Below are 26,631 nucleotides of genomic sequence, written 5' to 3'. Positions count from 1 at the left end.
GCGACAGATCCCTAGCGGCACGCGAACCGATTATCTCTAATGTTAGCTAGTAAACAAACACAAATTAACAATGTTGAAAGATACAGTACAACTTACCGAAATGTATATTCCTCATACATAATATCGACCAATCAATCAAACAAACAAAGGGGTCAATAAAACAGCTGGAGAACAATTATGTCACATAACATTTAGCCTACCTCAGGAAAGCCATTTGATGACCATAATTTGGCTAGAAAAAAAGAGAGCTATAGAGTATTTTGCTAAATATGTGTACTTTATTACATATTATATTTTTACTCTAATATCATTAAAGTTATTATAATAAACAAAAAAACGCATATCTCTCTCTGTATGTTTACAGCATTAGGTGAGTTGTTTTTTCTTGAGAAAAATTAATGCCTATCTTGTGTAGCCTACCTAATATTTATCCAAATGAGTCTATATTAAATCAAGCCACAAGTCTCTCCTGCGCTGGCTCAACTCCTCTGTCTCCTTCCCTTCACGTTTTCTGACAGTCGATATCGCATAAAAACTAACTTCTTCTTGCTGTTGTTAGAACAGCAGTGTATTACACAACACACCATCGCGCTGTTAAAAAAAAAAAAAAAAATACAGTGATAATACCGACCCTGCCTCGCTTGTCAATTGACAGACTGACAGTTGCCGTGGGTTCTATGTCAACAACATGGCCGCCGCGAATATTGATGACGTAGATCGAATAAGAACTATACTTCCTTAGTCAGACTTGAGTTGGATGACTACAGCAACGCACAGCGAAGTCCTCAATAAAGAATAACTTCTGCTTGAAAGATATCCCAACGTCTCCTGGTCTCTGCTTCGAAGGAAAAGTTACCAACACAACCAAGTACTGGCTAATGGTAGTGTACAAATATTTATGCTAAAGTGAAATATCAGTGGTTTCTTTTTAATAAATTTGCAAAATAAATAACTAATCTGGGTTTTGATTATCCATTATGAACTACAGAGTGTAGGTTGATGGGAAAAACATTTTATGGGATTTTAGCAAGCGGCAACCTCCCTGTCTCTCTCTTGAAACCAACACGGAAGTGAATTAAACGGCAATTCATCGACTGGCCGCTTGAGGCTGGCTGCAGAAGTGAGTCAAATCTGTATCCCCCATGTTGAAATGCCCAAATTTACAGCAGAAAAAAACATGTTTACAGCCTGGTACTCGAAGTAGTTTTGGTCTATACAGCTAATTTTGGTGAATTTTTTTCTAACTCATCCGTTTAAATTATATTAAGCCTTGAAGTTCTGCATAATTAAGGGTGTGGCCACTAGAGTGACAGGTGGATTGCCGCTGATGTAAATGCTAGCCGTTTGTCTGCTGTTAGCAGTCACTTCACCTCAGCAAATTCCAGCTGCTGAACTTGCCATCTCTGCCATGTTTGTGCTTTTTTCGGGATTATTTTATACAATTTAATACACCCATTACTTCGCCCACGTCTTTGGATTCCGTCATTCCGTCCGTCGAGTATCGTTCGAGAGAACAACCAGCACTGTATTTCAGTAGTTTTCCCCTGTGAACATGCACTAATGGATGTCTGACAATTTCGTTGCTTTTTGGAGTTTTCAGATTTAAAAACGTTTATAGATATAAAGGCAACACTCGTTCTGCAGTACTGTTGCTATGGAACAGATTATAACATGCTTATGTACCGTCAGATGAAATCCTGCAGGTGTCCGTGCTTTCTCCGTCCCTTCATAGGTAATATATCTATGTTTTGACCCATTTGAGATGCGGCTAAAATCAGAATTTAAAATGGACTGAATAAATAAAGCTCTCTACGAACTTGACGAGCGATGCAGCGCTGACGGACCATAGACTAAAAAAAGAGTGACTGACATGTATGCACATAAATCACGGTCACACACACACTCTCAGAGTAATATTTTAAGTTACTGCATAATACATTTTCAACTAGCAGAATAGCTGTACAGAATCACTTGGTACTGTGAGTAGCATATAGCATTAGCTCCCAAGCCTGACCTAACTGATAACGTCCAGCTAGGTGGGCATGGTTTCAGATAGCCAGGCTCCTCAGCTCCACCTCTTTGCCCATATTCTGTTATCCGGGAGTGGAGAGTGGTGACGCGAGGCCAAGATGGCGATGGCCGGCTCCGCCCACTTTAGGCTTCAAAAATGCTCTTCAGAAACCTACAGGTGACGTCATGGACACTACGTCCATATTTTTTTACAGTCTATGGATTTTAGCTTAACTTAAACGTACTGAATCCACTTTATTTTGTGCATGAGTGTGTGTAAGGAAGCAAATAATGGGCTTACATTGTATGATTTGGGGTGTCTCTGTTTCCACTGAACCAGGACAAGTTGGGCAATGACGAGTGTGACAATGAGAATGAGAACCATCTCTGCATGCATGGCTTCATGCCCTTTGTGTTTGGCATGCATTTTAGCATGTTCCAACCTGCAAAACAGAAAATAAAACCTTAAAATAAGCACACATTTATAAACAATCAATTACATAATCATTTTTTAAAGATGCAATCTTTTAGCCGTTAGATTTGGCACAAGTAACTTACAGCAGTAGCTTTCAACTAGTGGGTTGAAACTAGGGGTGTGCACAAATAGTTGAATATTCATAAGAACTCAATTATAACTAAAACCCTGGGTGGCTCTGTGGAGCTTGTTAACAAGTTGACTGCAAATGGATCAATATGTCATGTGGAAACATTTTCAGGTAAAACTGGGTTATCAAAAATATCATGAAATCCAAACACCAGTCAAATGAGGAAAGACAGCTGTCCATCACTTCATTCACTTCTTTAGGTAAGCGCAGCTGTACACTCAAGTGAGCTGAGAAGATAACTTATCTGATAGCAAAATGATCGAGACGTATGCTTCCTTTAATTTTTGTCAAGGGAGACCTTTTTAAGAACCGAAAACAAAGCGTTGTAAAAAAAAACGTTGCTTAGCACACAGTTATCTGTGTCCCTGCAATGTCTGTCGGTGAAGCGCATTTTCCCTGCACCCAGACTTATTATCAGACTGAGGAACATGTGGATAACCATATGCTGACTCGAGTGTATATGTACGTTTCAGTTCTCATTCATGCTTGCACTTGAGAACGAACACACAGAATGGCAAAATGCCCATATTGGCGAGTATTCAAGTAAACACAGTCGTTACGTCTTAAGTGAATATAAACAGCTCTGCATCAGATGTGTATCAATATTGTGGATCGGTCTTAAACTGACAGCAGCCTACACTGTAAAAAAATATTTTAATATGTTTTTGTCAGGGATGCTCCAATCGATCTGCCACAGATCGGTATTGGCCGATAATCAAATTCTATGACTCGATCGGTAATGCCCTATAATTTCCGCGATCATGGAATCGCGGACAGATTCGCGAAATTGGCACATTAACACGGAATCTAGTGTTAATGCGGAATTTTGCACAATTTTACATTTTTGTGTGGGGAAATTGCAGACCAGGGAAGCTAATCTGGGTGACAACCCCTCCCGTCATTTCTGATCGGGGGATCGCTTCAACCGATTAAACCTGAATGAGACAGAGCCATTCTGGTGGGCTCTGGCGGGCTAGGGCGCAAAGCGGCCTGATTGGTTTGCGCGTCTGAGCCACCTCACAGTAGGTTCGTGCAGTTGCCGCAGCACAGCCAATGAGCTAGACGCTCAGATATGTGTCTTCTGTGCAGCTGCACTGCGTTTTAACCAGTTAATATAACCATTAATATTTTTAAGCTCATAACCATTCATATTTTGTTGTTACTTTAAGTACTTAGAGTGCAGTGTTATGTTGCATCATGCAGTATTACATTGAGTAAATGTGATGTTTGTTACCTCAAATTTAAGGTCATTCCTATTTTATTTGTGTATATTTTAATAATTAACATTAAACCTCTGGGGTCTAAGGTGTTTTTGGGGTCCTTGAGATGTTTTGACATGCCCTGATATTTGTATTTTTTTCAGTTGCTTATAAACATATTAATGGCAAAGGTGTAATTACACTATTTAGCACGAACATGGCTATCATAATATGTGAGCAACATGTGTGTACATGTTTGCATTTTTGAGAGAATATTTTTAATGCATGGTTATTCAAAAAACTCAAACTTAAATTTTCTGATATAAGACCACATACGACCAACTTCACATATTCCCACAATACTTTTGACTAATGGATATTGTCGCCTAGAGTTTTTACTTCAAAATGATCTGAAAATCATCCGGGCTAATCGTTCACATTAAACAATAGATTGATTTAAATTTTGTAAGACACTTTCTGTTTGGAAAGGCAATATGCAGGTGGGCGTGAATAATCCAACAAGGTCATGAATAATGTCCCAATTCACACCTGAGAAGACAAAGACCTGTATGCTAATGCTGCATACTAATGAGCCTTACATTCAGGTGTCACTGAGCCACAAGAAAGAATGCAAAGACAAAACACACACACACATATATACATATATATATATATATATATATATACATATATATATATATATATATATATATATATATATATATATATATATTACTACAGAATTGGTTCAGAGTTGGAAACATCTTGAAAAAAAGTGTATTTTTCCCACAAACTTTGTATGCTTGCAAACTGTATAATATCCAAGGTAAACATTTCTAGTAATTGTGCAGTTAATTCTCATTCGTATTTTCAGAAAGTTTTGGAATATGTAGGCTATCCTCTCCCCAAATGTGTCACTAATAAAACACAAAAATAATTTAAAGAGAAGGCTTATATTGACCTTTTAAGATTTAGTTTACACCTTTTTGATGTGGCAGTAAAAACTTTATAATCTATCCAAAACGAAATGTTGTCTTTCATATTTCGTCTGTAACATATCGTCTTTTATAATATATATTAGGGCATGAATCTTAATTTGCCATTTAATATGTTGCTTATACAAAGTCATTTTATTTCAATGTATTCAGTCGATTTTTACTCATCTCAGTAGGCAATATAGATAGTTTGCTAAAAGCTAAGCTAAACTAAAGGTTAATTCATTCACACACAGACACGCGCGAGCTGTAGTAAACAACAGCATACATCTGTGCCGTTCATTCATCAAACACAGAAACGCGATTCAAATTTAAACAGTCTTTTGCAGTTTACAGACACCATTTCATATCGTGATTAGAACAAAGCACTTTCTGATCTGCAGCTGGATCCGTTGTTAGGCTACTCCAGCACATTTGAGGTAAAATTTCCAGGATTATCACGATATTATTATTCCTCACAGCGCCTCAACGTAAAGTAGGCTACAGTGTCCAGCTGTTGTGGGCGTGGACTGGTTTGCATGTGTTGCTTCAGATCATCTGCGTTTGAATAGCGCGCGCTCTCCATGGGCGTGTCAAATAAGCAGAGTAATGAGCTGCCACAACGATAATGAGAACGGCTGATCTCTCGCTCTTTTTATATAGATTACATAAACAGAGAATATTTGTTTTAGTTTTGAATTAGATAATTTAAAACTACACACTTAAATGATTATAGAGATATATAGCTAATGTCTGAGTGAATAGTATTCGCTGAGTTTTGTTTAAGTTTAGAGACGTGGTCTTGAAAAAGAGTTCACAGAGACAGAGAGGCAGAAAGCACACCCTGTTTACTTTATTTTACAAAAGCACAATGTTTTATTTCGATTTTAAGTGAACCCATAAAAAAGACGACATTTAACAGTTTTTTTTTCACATTTCTTAAGCCTGTATGACAAAAAAATGATGGGAGTATTTTAAGTCTATTTTGCTGCTATGTGAAAAAAAACAAGGCAAACGCGCCGGCGCGTTTTTGGTCCCCAGAGGGTTAAAAGCACACTCTTTTTTCAACTAAAATAACAGTAAAGGGTAAAAGAAACTGAATTCCCAAAAATTAAAACAGAAAAAAAAGGAATTTGGGAAAAAATAAAACTGAAATTGGGATTTTTTTTATAGGGCCCTAGATCGGGAGTCAATAAAACAGGCCGATCTCACCAAATGATCACAAATTTATGACGTCAGACTTTAGCACTGCAGTCATGTTTTCACCAGTGTTAAGTTCTTACGTGGTCTTGAGAAACAATGAATTTTGATTTTGAGATTTTTGATTGTGCTAAAATATTTTCATTTTGAGTTTGAAAAAATAAGTTACAAAAGTATGGTACAAAGTTAAAAATGTGAACATTCTGTTAAATGTTAAAACTTTACTAACAAATTTGGAAAATTCATGAAATTATCTTTTTTTTTTTCCTTGTAAAAGGCTTAAGTGTTTAATTCATTATAAAATTACTTTAAAATGTTTAATTAATATGGTAACATGTTCTCTGTCTTTAAAAGGTTTACAACCTAATTTACTGAACAGACCAATCAACTGACAAAGCCAAAAGAAAAAGAAAAGTGATTGAGTCGGAAATTTGAGTCGTCCTAGTGTCCTTTGGAAGTTGACGCAGAGGAAGTCAAGATGGCGGAAGATGTCCTGGGGAAGTCGGTCCAGCAGCTCAAAAAGGAGAGGACCAATGCAAAAAGCAGCTTCACCAGACAAGCCAACTTCATTTCAGGAGGAGCAAGCAGCATGCTTCAAGTGGAGTTAAAGGAGGAATTCACTAAGCTTTCAGACTGTTTCAGATGCTCGATGCAAATGATGACTACAGGATTGGACTGGAGGCTGACACTAAGACTGAGGATAAGAGAGTAGGTCTTGATGAACAGCAAGAGGCTGACATTGATAGATCTGTAAATGAAGGTGAAAAAAAGTTGGCTGAAATAAGAGACATTGTTCAAACAAACCTGTGGTCGAGGTATGGAAGGAGTGCACTTCTTGTGGCAATCCTGCAAGCAGAAAAGGCCAATGATAAAGCGGCTGATGTACCTGTGGAAAGTGCCAATTTAGAGGGCTATGAAGTGCACCTTGCTCTCTTGGACAAGAGAATAAAAGAGGCCCACTCAGCAATGTCAACATGGGATAGATGGATCCCTGTAGAATTAAAGGACGAATTAGATGGAAGAGTAAAGGACGTAAGTGCATCCTACAGGCTTGAATTAAGGAAAGCTGAATTTGCCACCGCACAGACGATCAATGAGCAAGGCACAGGAGTGAAACTACTACCCCAACCGGCAACATCCACTCAAATAGTGAGAATCAAGCCAACCTCTCTACCTATCTTCAATGAAACAAGAGAGATTATCACAGATGGAGGAAAGACTGGGAAAGCCTGCAAAAGCAAGGAGAGCCATCCGGATTAAGGAAATTAAACTCTTGGAGAGTGTGAATGACAACATCTCAAAAGACCTCAGACATTCAACCTACACCACTGCCAGTGACATGTTCAGAGTCCTGGAGAACAGATATGGCAACAAGTCAACCATCACAGTGGAAATCATTGAAGAGCTGGAGAAGATGCCACATGTGAAAGGGAACCAGCCAAGAAAGGTCATTGACCTCATACAGTCAGTGGAGAAGGCCCTTGCAGATCTCACAGAGTTAGGAAACTCTGGAGCCATAAAGAACCCACTGGTAATTAAAACCATTGAAAGGATGTTGCCTGACTTTATTAAAAGAGACTGGGGGATGTTCATGGTTGAACCCAGAAACAATGTCACATCAGACAACCACTTTGTCATGCTCTTGAAGTTCCTGAAAAGTCAAGAAGAAATACTAGAAAGACTCAAACAGCTCAGAACTGTGGAGAAGGTGGAGAAATCAGATTGTTCAGACAAGAACTATGATCGAAAGATTGCCTCAACAGAAACCACAAAGAAAGTGTCTGTGGTGATAGTGGGCACAACAACAAAATCTTCTTCTGTAGAAAGTTCAAAAGACTTAAGCTACCTAAAAAGAAAGCTGTATTGAGAAAGCTGGGAGCATGCAGGAAATGTCTCAGATGCCATGATGAAGATGGATACTGCAGAGACACTTTCCTATACAGAAATAAATCCCTGTAAAAGGGAAGGTGGTGCCCCAGACCACCATTTTTTCCTCTGCCCAAAAGGAGAAGTAAAAAGAGAGCAAGAGAGAAAGTGTAAAAGACGGCAAAGGTGAAAGCAAACTAGCAGAGGAACAAGGAGGACTTGTCTGAACTTTCCCCAGAAATGGCAGATCGATGCAGAAAGGCTTTCACCAACACCAACAAAACCGCAGTAACACTCAATGCTTCAGGCCAATCTGAGCTACTGCAGAGGAATGGGCTCTCTGAACTTCCTGTCAACATGATGTTGATGTAAGTCACTGCAAACGCATGGCAGAAGATTGGGACTTTAATTGACCTTGCTTCAGATACAAATAGAGATGCACCGATTTCAATTTTCTAGGCCGATTCCGATTTCCGATTTTTCATCAAGTTTGACCTGCCGATACCGATTTTAGCCGATTCCGATTTTATTTTTTCTAACCACTTTACAACACACACAAATGTTTTTTGTCTAGGTTTTCTTTAATAGAACATTTTGCATAGAATATAGAACATTCAAACAAATAATTACTCCCGGTGTGGGAAATTCACACACATTAAAGTGAAGTGTGTTATGAAAAAAAAAACATTTCCTTCTTTTCACATCCAAATTCAGCATGGTGATGTTGTCTCAAGTGTCTGATTAGATTTGTTGTGCCAAACATTTTGGTGTCGTCCCTCCTCGCCCTAATTTTTCCTTGCAGGTGTTGCATATTGCAAACTTGTTATCTTCACACACGCTGAAGAATTTCCAAACAGCTGACATGTTGCAGGTTAACAACTGTTTCACACTGCAAACGTGAGCGGCGCGTCAACGACCGCTTCACAGTGCAAAAGTGAGCGGGGCGTGAACGAGCGGCGCGTGAACGAGCGATTCACACTGTAAACGAGAACGGCGCGTGAACGACCGTTTCACACTGTAAACGAGCGGCGCGTGAACGACAGTTTCACATGGCAAACGTGAGAGGCGCGTCAGCGTAAATGCATCATCACAGCAGCCGCCGGAGTATTACTGGAAGCGTTTGTAGTACAGCGTCACAGCAGCTGCTACAAAAGTCTCGGCGCCGAAACCCGCGATTCAATGCTGCTCACGCGACGTTCCTGCTTGAAGCTCGCGCGCTTCTCTTTGACCGGTTTTAAAAATCGGCATTGGTCAGAGTGATCGGCCGGTCACCGATTACGGCCGATCACGTGAAAATCGGCCGATTCCGATCACCAGCCGATCAATCGGTGCATCCCTAGATACAAACTATATTACCCATAAAGCTGCTGAAAGACTGAGGTTAAGACATGAGAAGATAACTTTAGTTGTGCATGGGGTTGGTGGTATGGCCATGGAAGTGAACACACAAAAGGTATCTCTTCAAAGTCAGAGTCAAGACACCTAAAGGAACAGAGAGAGCTCAAGAAATGGTCTGCTACGGCTTGGATGAAATCACCAGAGTGCATAAAGTAATTGAACCTGAGAAGTTGAGAAAATTATTCCCAGAAGTCAAACTTAAAGAATTGGAAAGGCCAGAAGAGGTTCTCATTAGCCACCGAGAGGGAAGACTCGCTCCCCAGAGGGTAAAAAATCATCAGAGACCTCGTCTTGTGGGAGGGTCCATTGGGGAAGACAGTGGGTGGAGCACATCCTGACTTGATCCTCAGGAAGTGTGTTGTAGTCTCCCTGAGGGAAAATTTGATTCATTCATTGCTATAGGAGAGGAAGAATTTTGCAAACTCGTCAAATCATCTAAATCGACAACGTGCATGTTAGACCCTATACCAACTAAGCTGCTGAAAGAGATGCTTCCAGATGTCATAGATCCTCTTCTTAATATCATTAATTCATCTTTGTCTCTAGGATACGTACCAAAAACCTTTAAGCTAGCTATGATTAAACCGCTTGTTAAAAAACAGCAACTTGATCCTACAAAACTAGTCAATTACAGGCCGATCTCTAATCTGCCATTTCTGTCAAAGATATTAGAAAAAGCAGTATCCTCACAACTGTGTTCCTTTCTTGAAAGAAATGATATCTGCGAGGATTTTCAGTCCGGATTTAGACCGTACCATAGTACCGAGACAGCTCTCGTTAGAGTCACAAATGATTTGCTCTTATCATCCGATCGTGGTTGTATCTCTCTATTAGTATTACTTGATCTTAGTGCTGCATTTGACACCATTGACCACAACATGCTTTTAAATAGACTCGAACATTATGTTGGCATTAGTGGAATTGCACTAGCATGGTTTAAATCATACTTATCTGACCGTTATCAGTTTGTAGCAGTAAATGAAGAGATGTCTTATCAATCACAAGTTCAGTATGGCGTACCACAAGGCTCAGTACTAGGACCGCTGCTGTTCACTCTGTATATGCTTCCATTAGGAGATATCATTAGGAAACATGGAATTAGCTTTCACTGTTATGCCGACGATACTCAGCTGTATATTTCTTCAAAACCTAACGAAACCTACCAATTCACAAAATTAACGGAATGCATAGCTGATATAAAAAAAAAAATGGATGACTAGTAATTTCCTACTACTAAATTCAGAAAAAACAGAGATTCTAATTATTGGACAAAAAACTTCCAGACGTAATAACCTAGAGTACTGTCTAACACTTGATGGCTGCTCTGTTAAAGGTAGGGTAGGTCAGAATTGTCTAAAAAAACTTTTATTCAAATTTGTTTAAACTGTCTTTATATACCAATACATAATTAAAATGCAAGTACTCTGAAATAGAGAGTATAAAAATTGAGTGACTATAGTGTATTTAATCTTCAATAAACAGCTCATTAATTCCATTCAGTCCCACCTAAAAACGGGTGCGCGAGTGCGCGCACGTCGGCAGAGCCAGTAATAGCGGCGGTAGTCATGGCGACGGAGAGTGACTGTCGCGCAAGCCAATCACTTGTTTCGTCCCGGAAGGAATTAATGAGCTGTGTTTTTTGAAGATTAAATAAACTAGTCACTCAGTTTTTTATACTCTCTATTTCAGAGTACTTGCATTTTAATTATGTATTGGTATATGAAGACAGTTTAAGCCAATTTGAAAAAAAGTTCTTTAGACAATTCTTACCTACCCAACCTTTAAGCTAGCTTTGTTTATACTTTCGCCTGCCTCCGCAGTGCGAGCCTCCGATGACTGCACGCGCGCCTCCCCCAAATGGACGAGGCATTTACTTCACACTCGCCGGTGTACTAGGCTATTATTTGAAACGACAGGTTGCCGGTGTAATTGTCCTCTAAACCATCAGGAATCAGTGGCGAGAAGAAGTAAGGTACATTCGTGAATGTATTAGTACAACACTTTAGTACACCAAAACTACACTACAAAATAATTGTGTAAAGCAGTAAACCAGATTATACCCTGTGACATTAGAGAAAAAATATGGATGAGAAAGTAACCTACAGCGTTACATATTTTCTAAACATTTTTATTTAGTTTTGTGAACCTTTTTATAAAACATGGTCATTTATTTTTATTTAAAGGGCTTATGTCTGCTATTGTAGGCTTGTTTTGTTAATGTAAGCAACTAATTTAGACGCAAGAACTAGGTGCCGGTGCTGTGAGATGTGCATGCTCGGCCAGATTCGGCTAGAAGTCATGCATCTTCGGATGCCGCGAGCACCGTTACAAAAAAAGCTGTGCACTGCACACCGCCACGCGAAATGTGGCCTTGCGCACACCGCAATGATGACATTTTTGCCGCCATTTAAATACATTTATATAAATATATATACATGTATGAATGTATGTGTGTGTGAAATATAGCCTATATTTTTATAATATATATAAAAATGTGCATGTATATACTAATGAAGATTAATATTCATTGATTTTTAGATGCAACCCCAACTCCAAACATTCTTGGCAGCAGATAAAGACAAAATATAAAAATATAATTCAAAGTAGTAAGTATTTACACACAACCTTTTATTATTTTTGTAAACATTTGATCACAAACACTTGTTTGAGGCAAACCGAAAAAAGACTGAAATTCAGAAAACCGGTGGAGGGCCATTCCTCCAGGATACACTGAGTTGGCTCTGAGTAGGAATAAGGGACGGCCGATTATGGATGGGATTACAGGTGCTGTACAATCTGACCCTGGTGCTGGCTCCTCTAAGCAAGTAACACTGGGAACGTGTGCGATACATTACTATTTTAAGTTTTAAATATGGCTAACTGTATGTTCTGCAGTAGAGGGAAATGCAGTGTCCCCTGTTGAAGCCAGAACACATGCACACAGAGGTCAGTATGCAGCAGACAGAACACCAGAAACATAACCTGCTTTATAACAGTTATGCTTTATATTGGCCTACTTTTATTTATTAGGGTGAAGAAAATGATGAAGACACTCTGTCTGTGTTCTGAGACAGTTGCTGAGGTGAATGCACTGGGCATTTTATTAAGGCAAACATTTGAATGTGGGGCATAAAACAGGGACTGGCCCTTACACACCTCTTTTATTGTAGGATTTTTCAAAACCTGTCCCAGAAACTGAAGCCCCTACCTCAATAGGCTTCAGAAGAAATGTGAACAAGGTAAGGATTTAAAACCATTGACATAAATTACAGTCCTGGTTTGTAGAAAGTCAAGGCACTTTTTGTGATTTGATTAGCCTCCAGAAAACTTGTAATGATCATGTTTGTGGTGGAATTATGTTTCAAGTGGAAACAGACTCAGCCAGGGCCCTTTACAAAAGGAGGCCATAGAGCTAGACTGCACACTAAAGGAGCCTAGAGCTAAACTGCACACTAAAGGAGCCTATGGAACTAGACTGCACACTAAAGAAGCCTAGAGCTAGACTGCACACTAAAGGAGCCTATGGAACTAGACTGCACACTAAAGAAGCCTAGAGCTAGACTGCACACTAAAGGAGCCTAGAGCTAGACTGCACACTAAAGGAGCCTAGAGCTAGACTGCACACTAAAGGAGCCTATGGAACTAGACTGCACACTAAAGGAGCCTAGAGCTAGACTGCACACTAAAGGAGCCTAGAGCTAGACTGCACACTAAAGGAGCCTAGAGCTAGACTGCACACTAAAGGAGCCTAGAGCTAGACTGCACACTAAAGGAGCCTAGAGCTAGACTGCACACTAAAGGAGCCTGACTGTGAGCTGAGGAGGCTCCACATTTAAAAAAACAAACATTGGAGATCAAACAGCTGGATAAAACTGATCTCAGCATGTGAACTTATTTAACCAAGTAACACTTTAGCATGAATATTTATTAATGCAACTTTCTCTTGCTCCCTTTCTTCCACTCTGGTTTTACTGAGGGCCACATTGAAGCAGTTCTGTGGCCCTGTCTGAGGGTCATGGTAGGGGGTTATTGTGTAGGTTGCAAATTAACAGTGAGGAAAGCAAGTTAAATATGGTAAAGTACAAAAATTGCTGACACAAAACACTCACAGAAAGTAGATCATTGTTATATCTGTTAATGTTACTATTAATTTAAAGATTCATCTCACAAAATAATAATTTCACATGTTCATATCATCTCTACCTGAACATTAAGGGTGTGAAAGGACTTTCTATTAACATAATCTGCCTCATGTTCTCCTAGAGCAGTGGAGATTGCAACGTGTGCAGTTTATTGCTCCAATGACTGTAGGGAATCCTATCATAAGATTAACCGAATAATACAAAAAAAGATTTAAAATAATTCTTAAAGCTACACTGTGATTTTTACCCCCATCTAGCGGTGAAAATGTATATGACCATCCAGTGAATATTAGTTTCTGTTCCTCTCAATTCCGATTTCGTTTTAACTCCTACGGTGGCCAATGTAGTCCAAGATTAACATGGCTTCCAGTTCGACCTCGTCCATAAGTATTCCTTCAAGTGATGAGGTTACTTTAGAAAACTATTATAATTTGCAGTAATTTAATTTGTCAGTTAACATATAGGTTATGACATCTATGTAAAATGAATAATAGTTTTATGTTTTCGTTTATTTTTTTACCATTTCATTGCTAACATCAGCTATCAGGTTCCCAGACGAATGCAAGGCTAATCTTAGTAAAGTAACTTTTATCAGTGCTATCGTTATTCTGTATATTGTACGACATCACTAGCGTAAGGCAAAGTTGACGGAGGTGCGAGGGAGAGGTAGAGGTAGAGGGAAAGGAAAAAATAAAAACAGGGCCGGTGCCAGTGAATTGCGGAGACACAATTCACTAGGTCAATTCAAAAGGCGAAGCTTGAATTAACGGGTATGTCCCTCTTTGGCTAATGTACTTTCAAGATGGAGGGGCAACATGGCGACCGACATTCAAACCCCTCACCCGTATGTATTTTCAATGGCATATTATACACTCACGAGAATACTTTATTACTTGAACGAAGTAAATATACATTAATGAGCACATATATTTTTGAAAGAACTAAGTGTTTTTAGCTAAGAATAAACTAAAAAAGTTTTTTTTTTTTTTTTTTTATCACACAAAAAAATCAAAATAGAAGGAAGCACAAGGCAAATCGAATAACCTAAGAAACAATAATAAAAAATAAATAAAAAAAACGTAAATAAATCAATAATACCAATCAAGAATCAATAAACAAAATACCACAGAATTAGCAAAACATGTATGCCTTGACACATGGCGCATCTTTAAGAAAGTACACATAATATTTATATCTCTAACTCAAGTAAGCAGACATTCCATTTATTTTCATGCTCAGTTTTTCTGTTGTTATTTCCTGCTATAATTGTTTCCAGCGTATACTGATGAAATACTCTATTCCTAAAATGTTTTATACATAAATTTGATAAAGTTTTAGCTTTAAAAATAAAAATTTTACCCATCAAAATAATCATGTTCAAAAAGTGTATGCATTTACCCTCAAAGACATACAACAAAACATTCTGAGGTGTGATTTGAAAAACAATATCCATAGACCTTAACCATAATTGTATACTGACCCAAAACTTAGCCACATGTGGGCAAAAATAAAACAAATGCATCAGGTCCTCCTCCTCATCCCCACAGAACCTGCAACAGGGATCCTTTTCTATTTCCCATTTGTACAGAGATTTTTTTGTTGCAACAATTCTATGAAAGATTTTAAGTTGAAATATTCTGGAATATGAATCGATTGTAGTTTTATAAATTGTTCTAAAATAATCTTTCCACAAAATTGGATCATTAAATTCATCTTCCCAAAACAGGCAGGCTCTGTGTGGAAAAAGTGCAGTGCCTGTAATATTTAAATTCCAAATATATATTATTTTATTTATCTTTACACCAGACAACCATTTGAGGCATCTTATTGGTGGAAGACAAACCTTTAATTTATTTTTCTTTTCATTTTGCAGTTTAATTTTCCAAGTTTTAGGAATTGCAGAAATCAGCTGGTTGAATTGTAACTGGTCGAGAGAAATGCTAAACACATTTCTCAAGTTTTCATAAGAAATAAATTCTCCAGATAAATCTAAAAGGTCATTGACAAAAATTAACCCATTTTTAACACATTCCTCCCACAACAATGGCTTGTCTCCAACCGTAATGTTTGAATTCATCCATAACAACTGTGTCTGAATGTCTTGAATTGTATCTGGAGGGTAGTACTGGAAGTTCAACCAAGCTTTCAATGCATCCTTGAAGAATGGTGATAACTCTTTTAAACTTTTTTGAAATATTTTATCAATATGTATTGCTTTTAATTGGTAAAAAGGAAATATATTATTTGAGAAAAAGGAAAAGGCAGAAGATAATCTCTGGCTTGTGTTCCATTGTTTGTTGTGATAGATTTTTGCAACCCAGGAGGCTTTCAAGGAACAGTCCATCATTTGAAGATTTTTCAAATTCAGTCCCCCGTTATCATAAGAATTATATAGATACTGCCTTTTGATTTTATCTGGCTTATTGTTCCATATAAATTTAAACATTTTTTGTTCAAAATGTTTGAAGAACTTCATACTAGGTGAAGGAAGAAGCATTAGTAAGTGAGCAAATTGTGGAATTACTAAAGTATTAATCAGAGTTACTTTCCCTTGAATTGTCAGAGAGTTCCCCCTCCAAGGTTGTAAAATTCTATCTGCCTTTTCCATCCTTCTCTCATAATTAAATTTAACAATTTCTTTAAAGTTGTCAGGTAGATGAATCCCTAATATATTGACTTCTCCATTAATCCATTTAACAGGAACGGAACTTTTTAAAATAAAATTTGTGTCTTTTAATGTCCCAATTCTCAAAATGTTACATTTTGCAAAATTAGGTTTCAAACCAGATATTTTTGAAAAAGTATTTAATTCCTTTATTAGTCCTTCCAAAATGGATTGTGTTGGTTTTATAAAAAAGATTGCATCATCCGCATACATTGTTAGCTTAATCTCTTGACCATTTGGAAATAGACCTGATATATCTGGATTGTTCCTAATTTTAATAGCTAGAATTTCAATACATAAAATAAAGAGGTACGGTGACAAAGGACATCCTTGACGGACTCCTTGTGTTAATAAAAATGTGTCTGATATATGACCATTATTGATAACTCGACTAACCGGATGATTATAAAGAGTTTCAAACCACTGTATAAAGTTTTTCCCAAAATTAAAAAAACTAAGACATTGTTTTATGAATTCCCATTGAACTTTATCAAACGCCTTTTCGAAATCAGCAATAAACAATAATCCTGGTTCCTGATGGTTCTCATAAAAATGTATAGTGTCCAGTATTTGTCTCAAGTTATCTCCAATAAATCTCCCCTTAATAAAACCTGCTTGATTGTTATTTATAACATCTCCAATTATATTTTTTATTCTTAAAGCAATACATTTAGATAGAATACGAGTATCACAACAAAGCAGGGTCAATGGATGCCAATTTTTTAGCCATTTGGGATCTTTATATTTCCCATTAGGATTTTGTTTTAAGAGTATTGATATAACTCCCTCTCTTTGTGAATTAGATAAAATACCTTGTTGAAATGAAAAGTTAAAGGATTCTAATAGGGGTTTTTTAATTTCCGCAAAAAAAACCTTATACATCTCGATCGGAATTCCATCGATACCAGGAGATTTACCAGCTGAAAATGAGTGAATTGCCTCCAATAACTCCTGCTCTGTTATTTCGCCTTCACAGCTTAATTGCTGCGAAGTAGAAAGCACAGAGACATTGTTCAAAGGGAAATATTGCTCAGTCACACCGTTTAGGGACTCCAATATTGCATCGTTAGAATATAAAGTTTTAAAATAATCAAATTCTTCCTGCAATATTTCTTGTGGATTTGTGACTAAAACATCATTTCTATATAGACTCATGATATTCTTTTTAACAGAATTTCTTTGATTTAACCGTAAAAAGTGTGCTGTACACTTCTCTCCCTTCTCCATCCAAACAGCGTGTGACCTAACCATAACTCCGTTTACCCGTTCATGATAAAGACTCTCCAATTTTTCTTGTTTTCTTTTGATTAATATTTCTATTTCAGTAACATAACTTCTATCTAATAATTGTTGCAGCTCATTTATTTCATCAATAAGTTCTTGTTCCTGTTTTAGCTTTCTTTTTTTCTTAAAGGGCACCTATTATGGAATTTTGAAATTTACCTTTCATGTAGTGTGTAACATAGATCTAAGTGAACAAAAACATCCTGCAAAGTTTGAAATATGAAAGTGCACCGTATATAAAGTTATTGTCTTTCAAAAGTAAGAGTCGACTCGGAGTCATTTTTATGAATCGTTAGAAGACCGAAGCTTTTTCTCTGACTAGATGACGTCAACTTGTCAAGTTATTTGAATACGATACGCCCACTTATTGCGCTCCAAGGTCAGGGAAAACTTGAAAACATCACGGCGACGAGACGCTGTGTTCTGAAGTGCGACACAAAAGACAACTTTTTTAATCTGCCCAAGGAGGAGCATTTGAAGACTAAGTGGCTACAATTCACTATACCACAGAAGTATAGTCCGAGCCTTGTGCTTTGTTCGCACCATTTTGAAGACGATTGCTTTTTAAATGCAATCAAACTTGGATTCTAAGGAAGGAATATTGAAGGAAGGTTCAGTTCCAAGTGTATTTGCATCAGCTTCCTCCTCCGTATCACAACCTGTAAGTGTTATTAATAATTTTTGCTTATATATTTTATGTAGCATGCTTAATTATTTTGTTTGTTGTGTAGGCTAAGCACCGTTTAGCTTCTAGGTCTTCAATGGCAATTGTATTGAGATGTGAAGTGTTTGTCGTTGTTTTCGGAGTTGTCTAAAGAATAGAGTAATACCTCGTAGTAACGTAAATCTGCATTTTTTGTGTGTAAAAACGTTATGTTTATGCATCGGGCTAACGCAAACAAAGACTGATTGTGCTTTTACAATATGAACTCTGGGCTATCGCTAATAACATTAAATTATTTATCTTATTTTTCGTTTTTTACTACAAACTATAAAGCAGTGGACTATAATCATTATTATAACACAATTTAATTGATAAAAGCATCATTGTACTCCGTGTTAAAAATAAGTATTATCTCTGTAAACACTGCTGGGTCATCTGACCAATCAACGCAGATTAGCGTCGCGCAGAGGAGGGGTTTGAAAAATGAGTCGTTGAACGATTCATTTGGGAGTCGGTGAGCAAATCAGGTAAAAATAAATGCATATTATACGAAAACAAAAGTGTTTTTTGTCATTGCATGCATGTAAAACTGTTGTTGGGGACTCCCACAACAATATTAGGAACATTTTAAATGTCATAATAGGTACCCTTTAATTGATCCCATCTAAACTAAAAAAGTTACACAGTGTAGCTTTAACATGTACTGTATTGTATAGTACATTTGTGAAATTTGCTTTTTGAAAAAACAAAACAAAAAAAAGTGTTCATGTGATGTCACTATCAACATATCTTACCGGCAATTTTATGGTCGATGGATTTTATGGCCATGGACATTTTTGTAAGTTAAAGACCTCTACATGCTTTGTAAGTAGGAAAACCTGAAAAATCGGCAATGTATCAAATACTTGTTCTCCCCACTGTAAGTTGTCGCTGAAGTTGAGTAAATCTGCTATAATGGCGAAATTCGGGCTCATTTATTGTCTCTGCCGCACCCAGTTGGCGGGCCCTGACGTGTGTTAGAGGCGCCTTCGCCATTGGATATGCAGTTGCTGCAGCACAGCCAATGAGTGAGCCTGTCACTCTGTGCTCGCTGTGCAGCTGCAATGCGTTTAACATAAAGGCAATCCTAATGTGCAATCTTGACACAAATTAATTATGATCAATGATGAAATGTTCACATTGTAGGGATGGTAAGATTCACTGATTCGCATCGGTGAATCGGCATAAAAGCTAACGATGCGATGCATCGATTTAAATAAGTCTGCATCGGATACAAGTTGGCATTTGTATCGCGATGCATCGTTTCTAACATATCTGCATCGGTAAAAAACTATATATTCATATATAATTATTAGTAGATGCACTATACTTTTACTATTTAGAAAGTGACCAATCATTTGTGACCAATATTTTATAATGTAACACCTGCGTGCAAGCCGAACGCGGATAGAGCGTCTGGAGCGAGTGATTTCCATGTTAAGTCAATGTAAAGACGCGTTGACGCGCGTCTGGTCCTGCGGCGCGATAGACGTCTTTATGTTGTTTATGTTAAAACAGCACCTGCTTTCTGGTCTCTGTTAGCCTACCTGCTGAAATCACAATTGCCTGCTGGCAAGTTATGGAACATTTCTTTATTCTTTATCCTGTTTCACTGTTAAAAGTGTTACTGGAGGAGACATGAAAAGAATGTCTGTTTTTATTTAATCTTTTGGTTTTGTGAAAAACAAATCTTTTGTTTGTGAAAGAGCCATGCGTTATAAGTCAGATGGTACTTAAGCTACTTTAGGATTTGCTGCATGTCTGAACAAAATAAATAAAAAGTTAACTATCTATACCATATTGAATTGCATAGCATCATATTTTTCTCAAATGCATCGTATTACATTGAATCGCATCGCGTTGAATAGAAATCGGATCGCACCGCGTCGTAATAGTAGTGAATCGTATTGCATCGCATCGGTAGCTGCTTTACACCACACAGACAGAGAGGAAGGCTCTGCAAAAAGTCAAAGACTGCAGAGAGGATTATTAGAACAGAACTCCCCTCCATGGACAAAATCTACACACAGCGCTGTCAGAAAAGAGCAGAGAGAATTATCCGAGACACACTACATCCAGCTCACTCCCTGCTCACACACAAAAACTGTACATACAATCTCAGGCATAGACAAGCGGACAGCATTATCACACATAGAACACGCTTTTATAAGAGCTTTTTCCCAGCCACAGTGAGACTCTTGGCCAAAACAAAATGAACTATTGTCTCCAGGCCCATTGCAATAATACTGGTGCATTTTATTTATTTATTTATAACGCAACTTTGTACTATAATATATCATATTATATTATGTTGTCTATGGGGCCTGTGCAATGTGCAATATACTTGTGCAATTTTATAATGCAAATTTACACTTTTAATGGGTTTTGTGCAATTTATAATGTATATGTTTTATAGATTTATGTCTTCCTTGTGTCTTTTAAACTTGACTTGACTCTCTAAACAATAACCGCACAAGAGTTCCTATGTGTGCAAACACAAATGGCAAATAAAGTTTTTGAATCTTGCTTATATGCATCTTTAATGTTGGATCTGCATCGAGATGCGTATCGCATCGGCCTCAGTTATGGAGATGCACATCCCTAGCACATTGAAGGTGCTGGATCGTTTTTAGAGGACTATAGTATATGAAATGTCCATAAAAACTTGAAACACGCTTACTCCAGTCCGTATATGATCCATGACATTGCGAGTATTGTTAAACTCATTGCGGAATTCCATGCAGAAACCGTTCCAATGGGCGTTGTTATATAGGACTACTAAATATTGTTAGTCATATTTTCCATGTGTTGGTAGTCAAACTCCAGCTCTGACAGCATCGTGGGGAAATTAAACATCACTTTTGCGCTACTGTACTGAGGAAACGTACACTAATGGCACGTGTCCGAATGCAAAGCTGAACAGGCAGAGGTGAAGGAACAGTGCTGAAATGGTCTTTCGTGAAGTTTGAATTCTCCGCTGCATACTTTCTCATCCGTACTATGACGCAATGATTGGATTGAACAAGCTCTTTCTCATAAATGTATGGAGAGAAGCGCTCCGAACCGAATGACGTAGAATAATTTTCTCCAGCCCCGTCAGCCAATCACAAACTCTGGATACACGTAGATCTACCTTAAATTCCGCAACGTTGCTCCGATTTTGCTTTTCAACCCGGAAGAACGAAATTGCTCTGAAAAACGCAAAAATAACCAATTTCCACTTTTGAGTGCTTTTAGTGTTTTCAGTGATGTGCAGCCTATAAATATCTGTTCACATCTCAAAAAAGAGGCGTTTTGGTAAGGCAAGCGCAGAGAGCCTCATGATTAGCGCGCCGACATATAGCACAACTGCGGCTTCGGCGCCCCGAGTTCGATTCCCAGCTTGAGGTCCTTTCGCCGATCCAGTTCCACTCTCTCCACACCCCACGCTTTCCTGTCAATCTGTACTATCCTAGGCACAAAGTCACAAAAGGCCAAAAAAAAAAGTTTTGGTGTTTCATGACCCTTTAAGCACCTTGTCTGAACCCTAGTTCATGTTCATTTTTCAAGCACCTGTTGTTCAAGCACCAAAACATGTTTGTTTTCACATACTTTCCAGTGTTTGAATCCAAAATGGCTGAAATTCAAGAACTTTGAAGCGTGGAAACCCTGTGGGGAGAACATACAAACTCCACAGAGAAAGGCCTCCTGGCTGAGCCAGGACTCGAACCGGAGACCTTCTTGAGGCGACAGTGCTACCCACAGAGCCACCGTGCCTCCCCTTAATAACCATTATGTAAAAAAATTATAAATTTAATTGCAGAAACTATACATATTTATGATTGTATGAGTGTCAATATATACATTTTAAATAACAATAATGAAAAAAAGGTACAGACCTCCACTTCTCCTCTGGTGAGAGCTGGGACAGATCAATCTGTTGAAATAGGAGTTATTTCAGCAATTAGTTATAGCAACATTCAAGCAGAAGTGCACTTCATTACATTGCAACCTTAAGCTAAAATGCATTCAATTACTTTTTCCATATCACAAATCACAAACGTTGTCCACATATATTTATCTAATGGGGAAAGCTTCATCGTGGACCCACTCCCAGCATACAGCTTGTGAGTCCAGTGAATCTAGTGCTCCCCGACACAGAGTGCTGGCAGGACCGCATGTAACTTTGTTTCAAGAACTGCAATCTTTTGTAGAAGTCTGTGGCACTTGTGCAGCAAGTAGATTCTGAACCAGACGGAGGCATTTTAGTCTGAATACTGTATAGGGAGCTGTGTTGCGCCGTCCCAGGAATGTATGCTGCTGCTGACAGTGGTCAGATAAAAATACCCCTTTTGTGTAGTAATATTCCAGTTCAAATGTTTCTTATTTTATTGTTGGTGCCAAGCTTTGTCGTTTGAGCACTGTGCTGATTTGCTGAAGTTAAAAATAGGATAAAATATAAAAGAGCAAAGGGCCGAGCAGCGTCCGAACAGTAGCTAGTAAGCAGGAAGTAAATTCAATGCATTTGCTTATACAATACATAATTAAGCCTTTTTAGAAGGACAACCTTTTATCAGGTACAGCATGTACATATTTCTTAAAGGGATACTCCACCGTTTTTTCATATTAAACTATGTTATTCCCTCAACTAAGACGAGTTGATACATACCTCTTTCATCTCAGTGCATGCACTTAATCGCTCTGGCGCACTGCGACACTTTGATTGCTTAGCCCAGTTCATTCATTAGGGACCAAACAGAGATGAAGTTAGAAGCGACCAAACACCTTCACGTTTTCCTTATTTAAATACAGTTACACGACCAAGTATGGTGACACAAAATAATATAATGTATGGCGGAATAGCACTGGGAGCACTTCGACTTGGCGCAGTAATATCATCACTCCTGATGATATTACTGTGACGATATTACTGTGCCGAGTCAAAGTGCTCCCTGTGCTATTCCGCCATACATTATAGTTATCTTTTTTAACCCGCTTAGAAAAGCACCAAGTTTTATTTTGTGTCACCAAACTTGGTTGTGTAACTACTTGTGTAACTGTATTGAAATAGGGAAAACGTGGAGGCGTTTGGTCGCTTCTAACTTCATCTCTGTTTGGTCCCTAATGAAGGAACTGGGCTAAGCTATCAAAGTGTTGCGGCACGCCAGAGCGATTAAGTGCACGCACTGAGACGAGAGAGGTATGCATCAACAATAAATTTCTTCCCTCTGCTGAACACAAAGGAAGATATTTAGAAGAATGTCAGTCACCAGACAGTTTCTGGTTCCTATTGACTTCCATAGTAGGAAAAAAATATACTATGGAAGTCAATGGGAACCAGAAACTGTCTGGTGACTGACATTCTTCTAAATATCTTCCTTTGTGTTCAGCAGAGGGAAGAAATTCATACAGGTTTGAAACAACTTAAGGGTGAGTATATGATGACAGAATTTTCATTTTAAAAGTGAACTAATCCTTTAAGGGAATAACAGTTTAATATGAACGGAGGAGTATCCCTTTAAGGAAAACAATCTCTCAACTAATGTTGTAAACTATACAGGAAAGCGGGAACCCTGTCAGTTACCACATTTCTATAATATTAAAGGTTGAAATTAACAATAGTCCAAATTCAATTGCTTTTTATTAGGGATGCACAATATATCAGCCACCATATCGGTATCGGCCGATTTGTGTTCATTTGTCATTTTATTGTTATTGCCCCGATAAGAAATTTAGGCTGCTATATTAAAGCAGATAAATAATGGATTATTTCCCTCAGCTGAGACTTCAGATGTGCACTGTTCGCCATGATAGTTTTGAATAGCTTGAAATATGATTGGAATTACTTTGGAAGGAAAACAGTGAAACATGTGCAGCGCACATCTCATATAGGTTTCGTTAATTAACCAGCTAACAAAGCGCTTTAGTTTATCAGTGTTCATTCAGATTTTAGATGTTTGTTTTTCAAAAACACTGATGCGATCACGAACACAGGTAAACATTCCTTAAGTGGCCACCGGAGGTCTCACTCCCCTGAGTATTAGCATTCAGTTTGGACTACAATACCCAAGAACCCACATACCTGGACTGATTACTGCACACCTGTCCCACATCACTCAGGCTATTTAAACCCACGTTCACTCACTGCAAAGTCTTGTTTGCCGCAGCTACATTTCTGAGCGTTATTTCCCTGTTGTTTCTGCCCGTGTTTGACTCTGCCTTGGATTACCGTCTACGACTCTTTGCTGCCTGCCTACCACTAGTTTATCTGGACTACTTCTATTGCTGTTTGCTGCCTGCCCTGATCCTTTGCCTAGTGGTGGGCAGATCGAGGCTTTGTGAAACACTGAAACAGTTGAAGCAAATGTGCCGTATAGTGTCGAGGCTTCAAAACAATCCAGGTGACCCCTAGTGGTCAGAACAGTGTAAATGCAGCCAAACATGCATAAAAACACCTTTTACAAATCTATTGCAATTTTTTTATTTAAAGTAAAATCTTTCAAATGCATTTATCTAATAAGATTGTCAAGTGTCTATGTTCTTTTATCAATTGTCAGGGTTTGTTTTGTTCGTTCTATGAATGGCTCAGCTAAACAGGCCAATAAGAGACTTAACTACAATTATTCATTTTAATTATACTAAAGTCTAATTAAAACATCAACAAATGTATAACTGATCAGAGATCATGTAAAACTGTACTGTGAACTTGTGTTTTAATAAACCGCACATGGATCGCACTCAGCCGAGGTCTTCGTTACAGAGATGCATTAATAACTAGCACTAGCACAAAAAAGAAAAAGAAAAAAAAAAGTCGAGGACTGCAGGATGGATCAACGCAGAGAAATCCTCGGTAGCTGTGACAACTGCGGGCACGCTCATCTTGATCTGACATGTTGAGTGATCGCAACCTCCTCCTCCTGTCGTTCTATTTCCGAAGCCCGCAGCTCCTCTTCGGAAAACTCTGGTTCATAGAGGTATGGTTCTTCGCCATTCTCCGTCTCTCACAAAATCAGCCATGTTCATCGCCATTCACTATGTCTACTGTAGGAAAAATATCCAGCTACTATTCACGCCGGTATGTTGTTGACGGAAGTTGTGCGATTTCAGATGTTGCGTGATATCTCTGCACCCAAGTAGCAGTGCTTCGCCTGTGCTTCACCCTAATATAGTCCCAAGTCAATATTTGCCTAGGAAATCGCCTAGTCTTAATCGGCATCACTATTTGTACTCGTTGTGAATACGCAGGCCACGAAGTAATTCGTTTTTTTTTTTTTTGGGTCACTTTTACTCAGGACATGCTAGCTGGCAACAAAGGATTCCATTCATTATGCTATGCTAAGCTAGCGGCGACCCTGCCAAACTAAAACAATGCATGCACTGAGACAAAAATGCATTTGCCCACCTATCTAAATGTTGGAAAGACGGTGAATAAGCCCCATTTCAAAAAAAGGTGGAGTGTTCCTTTAAAGGTTGTGTAGGTAAGAATTGTCTAAAGAACTTTTTTTCAAATTGGCTTAAACTGTCTTTATATACCAATACATAATTAAAATGTAAGTACTTTGAAAAAGAGAGTATAAAAAATAGAGTGACTATAGTGTATTTAATCTTCAAAAAACACAGCTCATTAATTCCTACCGGGACGAAACAAGTGATTGGCTTGCGCGACTTTCACTCTCCGTCGCCATGACTACCGCCGCTATTACTGGCTCTGCCCACGTGCGCGCACTCGCGCACCCGTTTTTAGGTGGGAGTGAATGGAATTAATGAGCTGTGTTTATTGAAGATTAAATACACTAGAGTCACTCAGTTTTTTTATACTCTCTATTTCAGAGTACTTGCATTTTAATTATGTATTGGTATATAAAGACAGTTTAAACAAATTTGAATAAAAGTTTTTTTAGACAATTCTGACCTACCCTACCTTTAAGGAATTTTACACTGGTTCAAACTTGTCCACTGTATTGTACATGTTTGATTTATGTGGAAGTGCTTGGGACATGGCTTTTAATGGTGAGACTTCTGTTTTTGTAATCAGGCTTTCCAAAACATTTTATCAATTAGGATTTAAATTTATCGGCCAATATATTGGTTATCAGCTTTCAAATATAAAGAATAATCTTATCAGACAAAATATTTATATCGGTGTATCCCTACAATTTATTTTTAGATACAATAACCAACACTCAAAATAGTAGTATACAAACAGTTACAGATATTATATTTCTTCACCAATTTGTTGAAATATAAACATTTAAATGATAGATGTGATGATTTGTTTGCATGAGTGATTTAAACATACATTAAATAAGACAACACTAACAAGTAAAAAATAATGTAATATAGTGCATAGGGGTGCATATGATACAATATTATTGCAATTTTAAACAATTTGCGATATGCAGAGTTTTGCGATAACATATTGCAAAATATTGCAATTTATATCCTTTTTTCAATCAATTATTATCATCAGTTGAAATGACTGTTAACCCCTTACTGCTTGAACCCATCTTTTTTTTTAATAGACATGAAAATGCATATTCCGAACTTAAATGGTTGCAATTCAAGAATGCTTTGGAATACAGATGTAAGATTGGTCTTGTTTTTAA

At 37.9% G+C, this 26,631-nt stretch overlaps 1 protein-coding gene and 1 long non-coding RNA gene across 2 annotated transcripts in view; both read right to left on the bottom strand.

Annotated features, from left to right (window-relative positions):
* The window catches only part of LOC306983987, a 151,193-nt gene that overhangs the window by 98,305 nt on the left and 26,257 nt on the right, over positions 1 to 26,631 (bottom strand). The gene's annotated exons all lie outside the window — the stretch shown is intronic.
* Positions 1 to 26,631, bottom strand: part of rnf121 (ring finger protein 121) — a 103,622-nt gene that overhangs the window by 66,658 nt on the left and 10,333 nt on the right. Inside the window, exons 2-3 of the mRNA XM_079584914.1 lie at positions 21,925 to 21,962; positions 2,312 to 2,453 (exon numbers count right to left, since the gene is read on the bottom strand). Coding sequence (XP_079441040.1) covers positions 2,312 to 2,453; positions 21,925 to 21,962 — 180 coding nt within the window. The remainder of the gene's footprint in view (positions 1 to 2,311; positions 2,454 to 21,924; positions 21,963 to 26,631) is intronic.

The sequence above is a fragment of the Phoxinus phoxinus genome, assembly GCF_949152265.1.
Source record: "Phoxinus phoxinus genome assembly, chromosome: 17".
In the NCBI taxonomy this organism is placed as follows: domain Eukaryota; kingdom Metazoa; phylum Chordata; class Actinopteri; order Cypriniformes; family Leuciscidae; genus Phoxinus; species Phoxinus phoxinus.
Note: the sequence above shows the minus strand (reverse complement) of the source record. Positions and strands in the feature narration are given on the sequence as shown.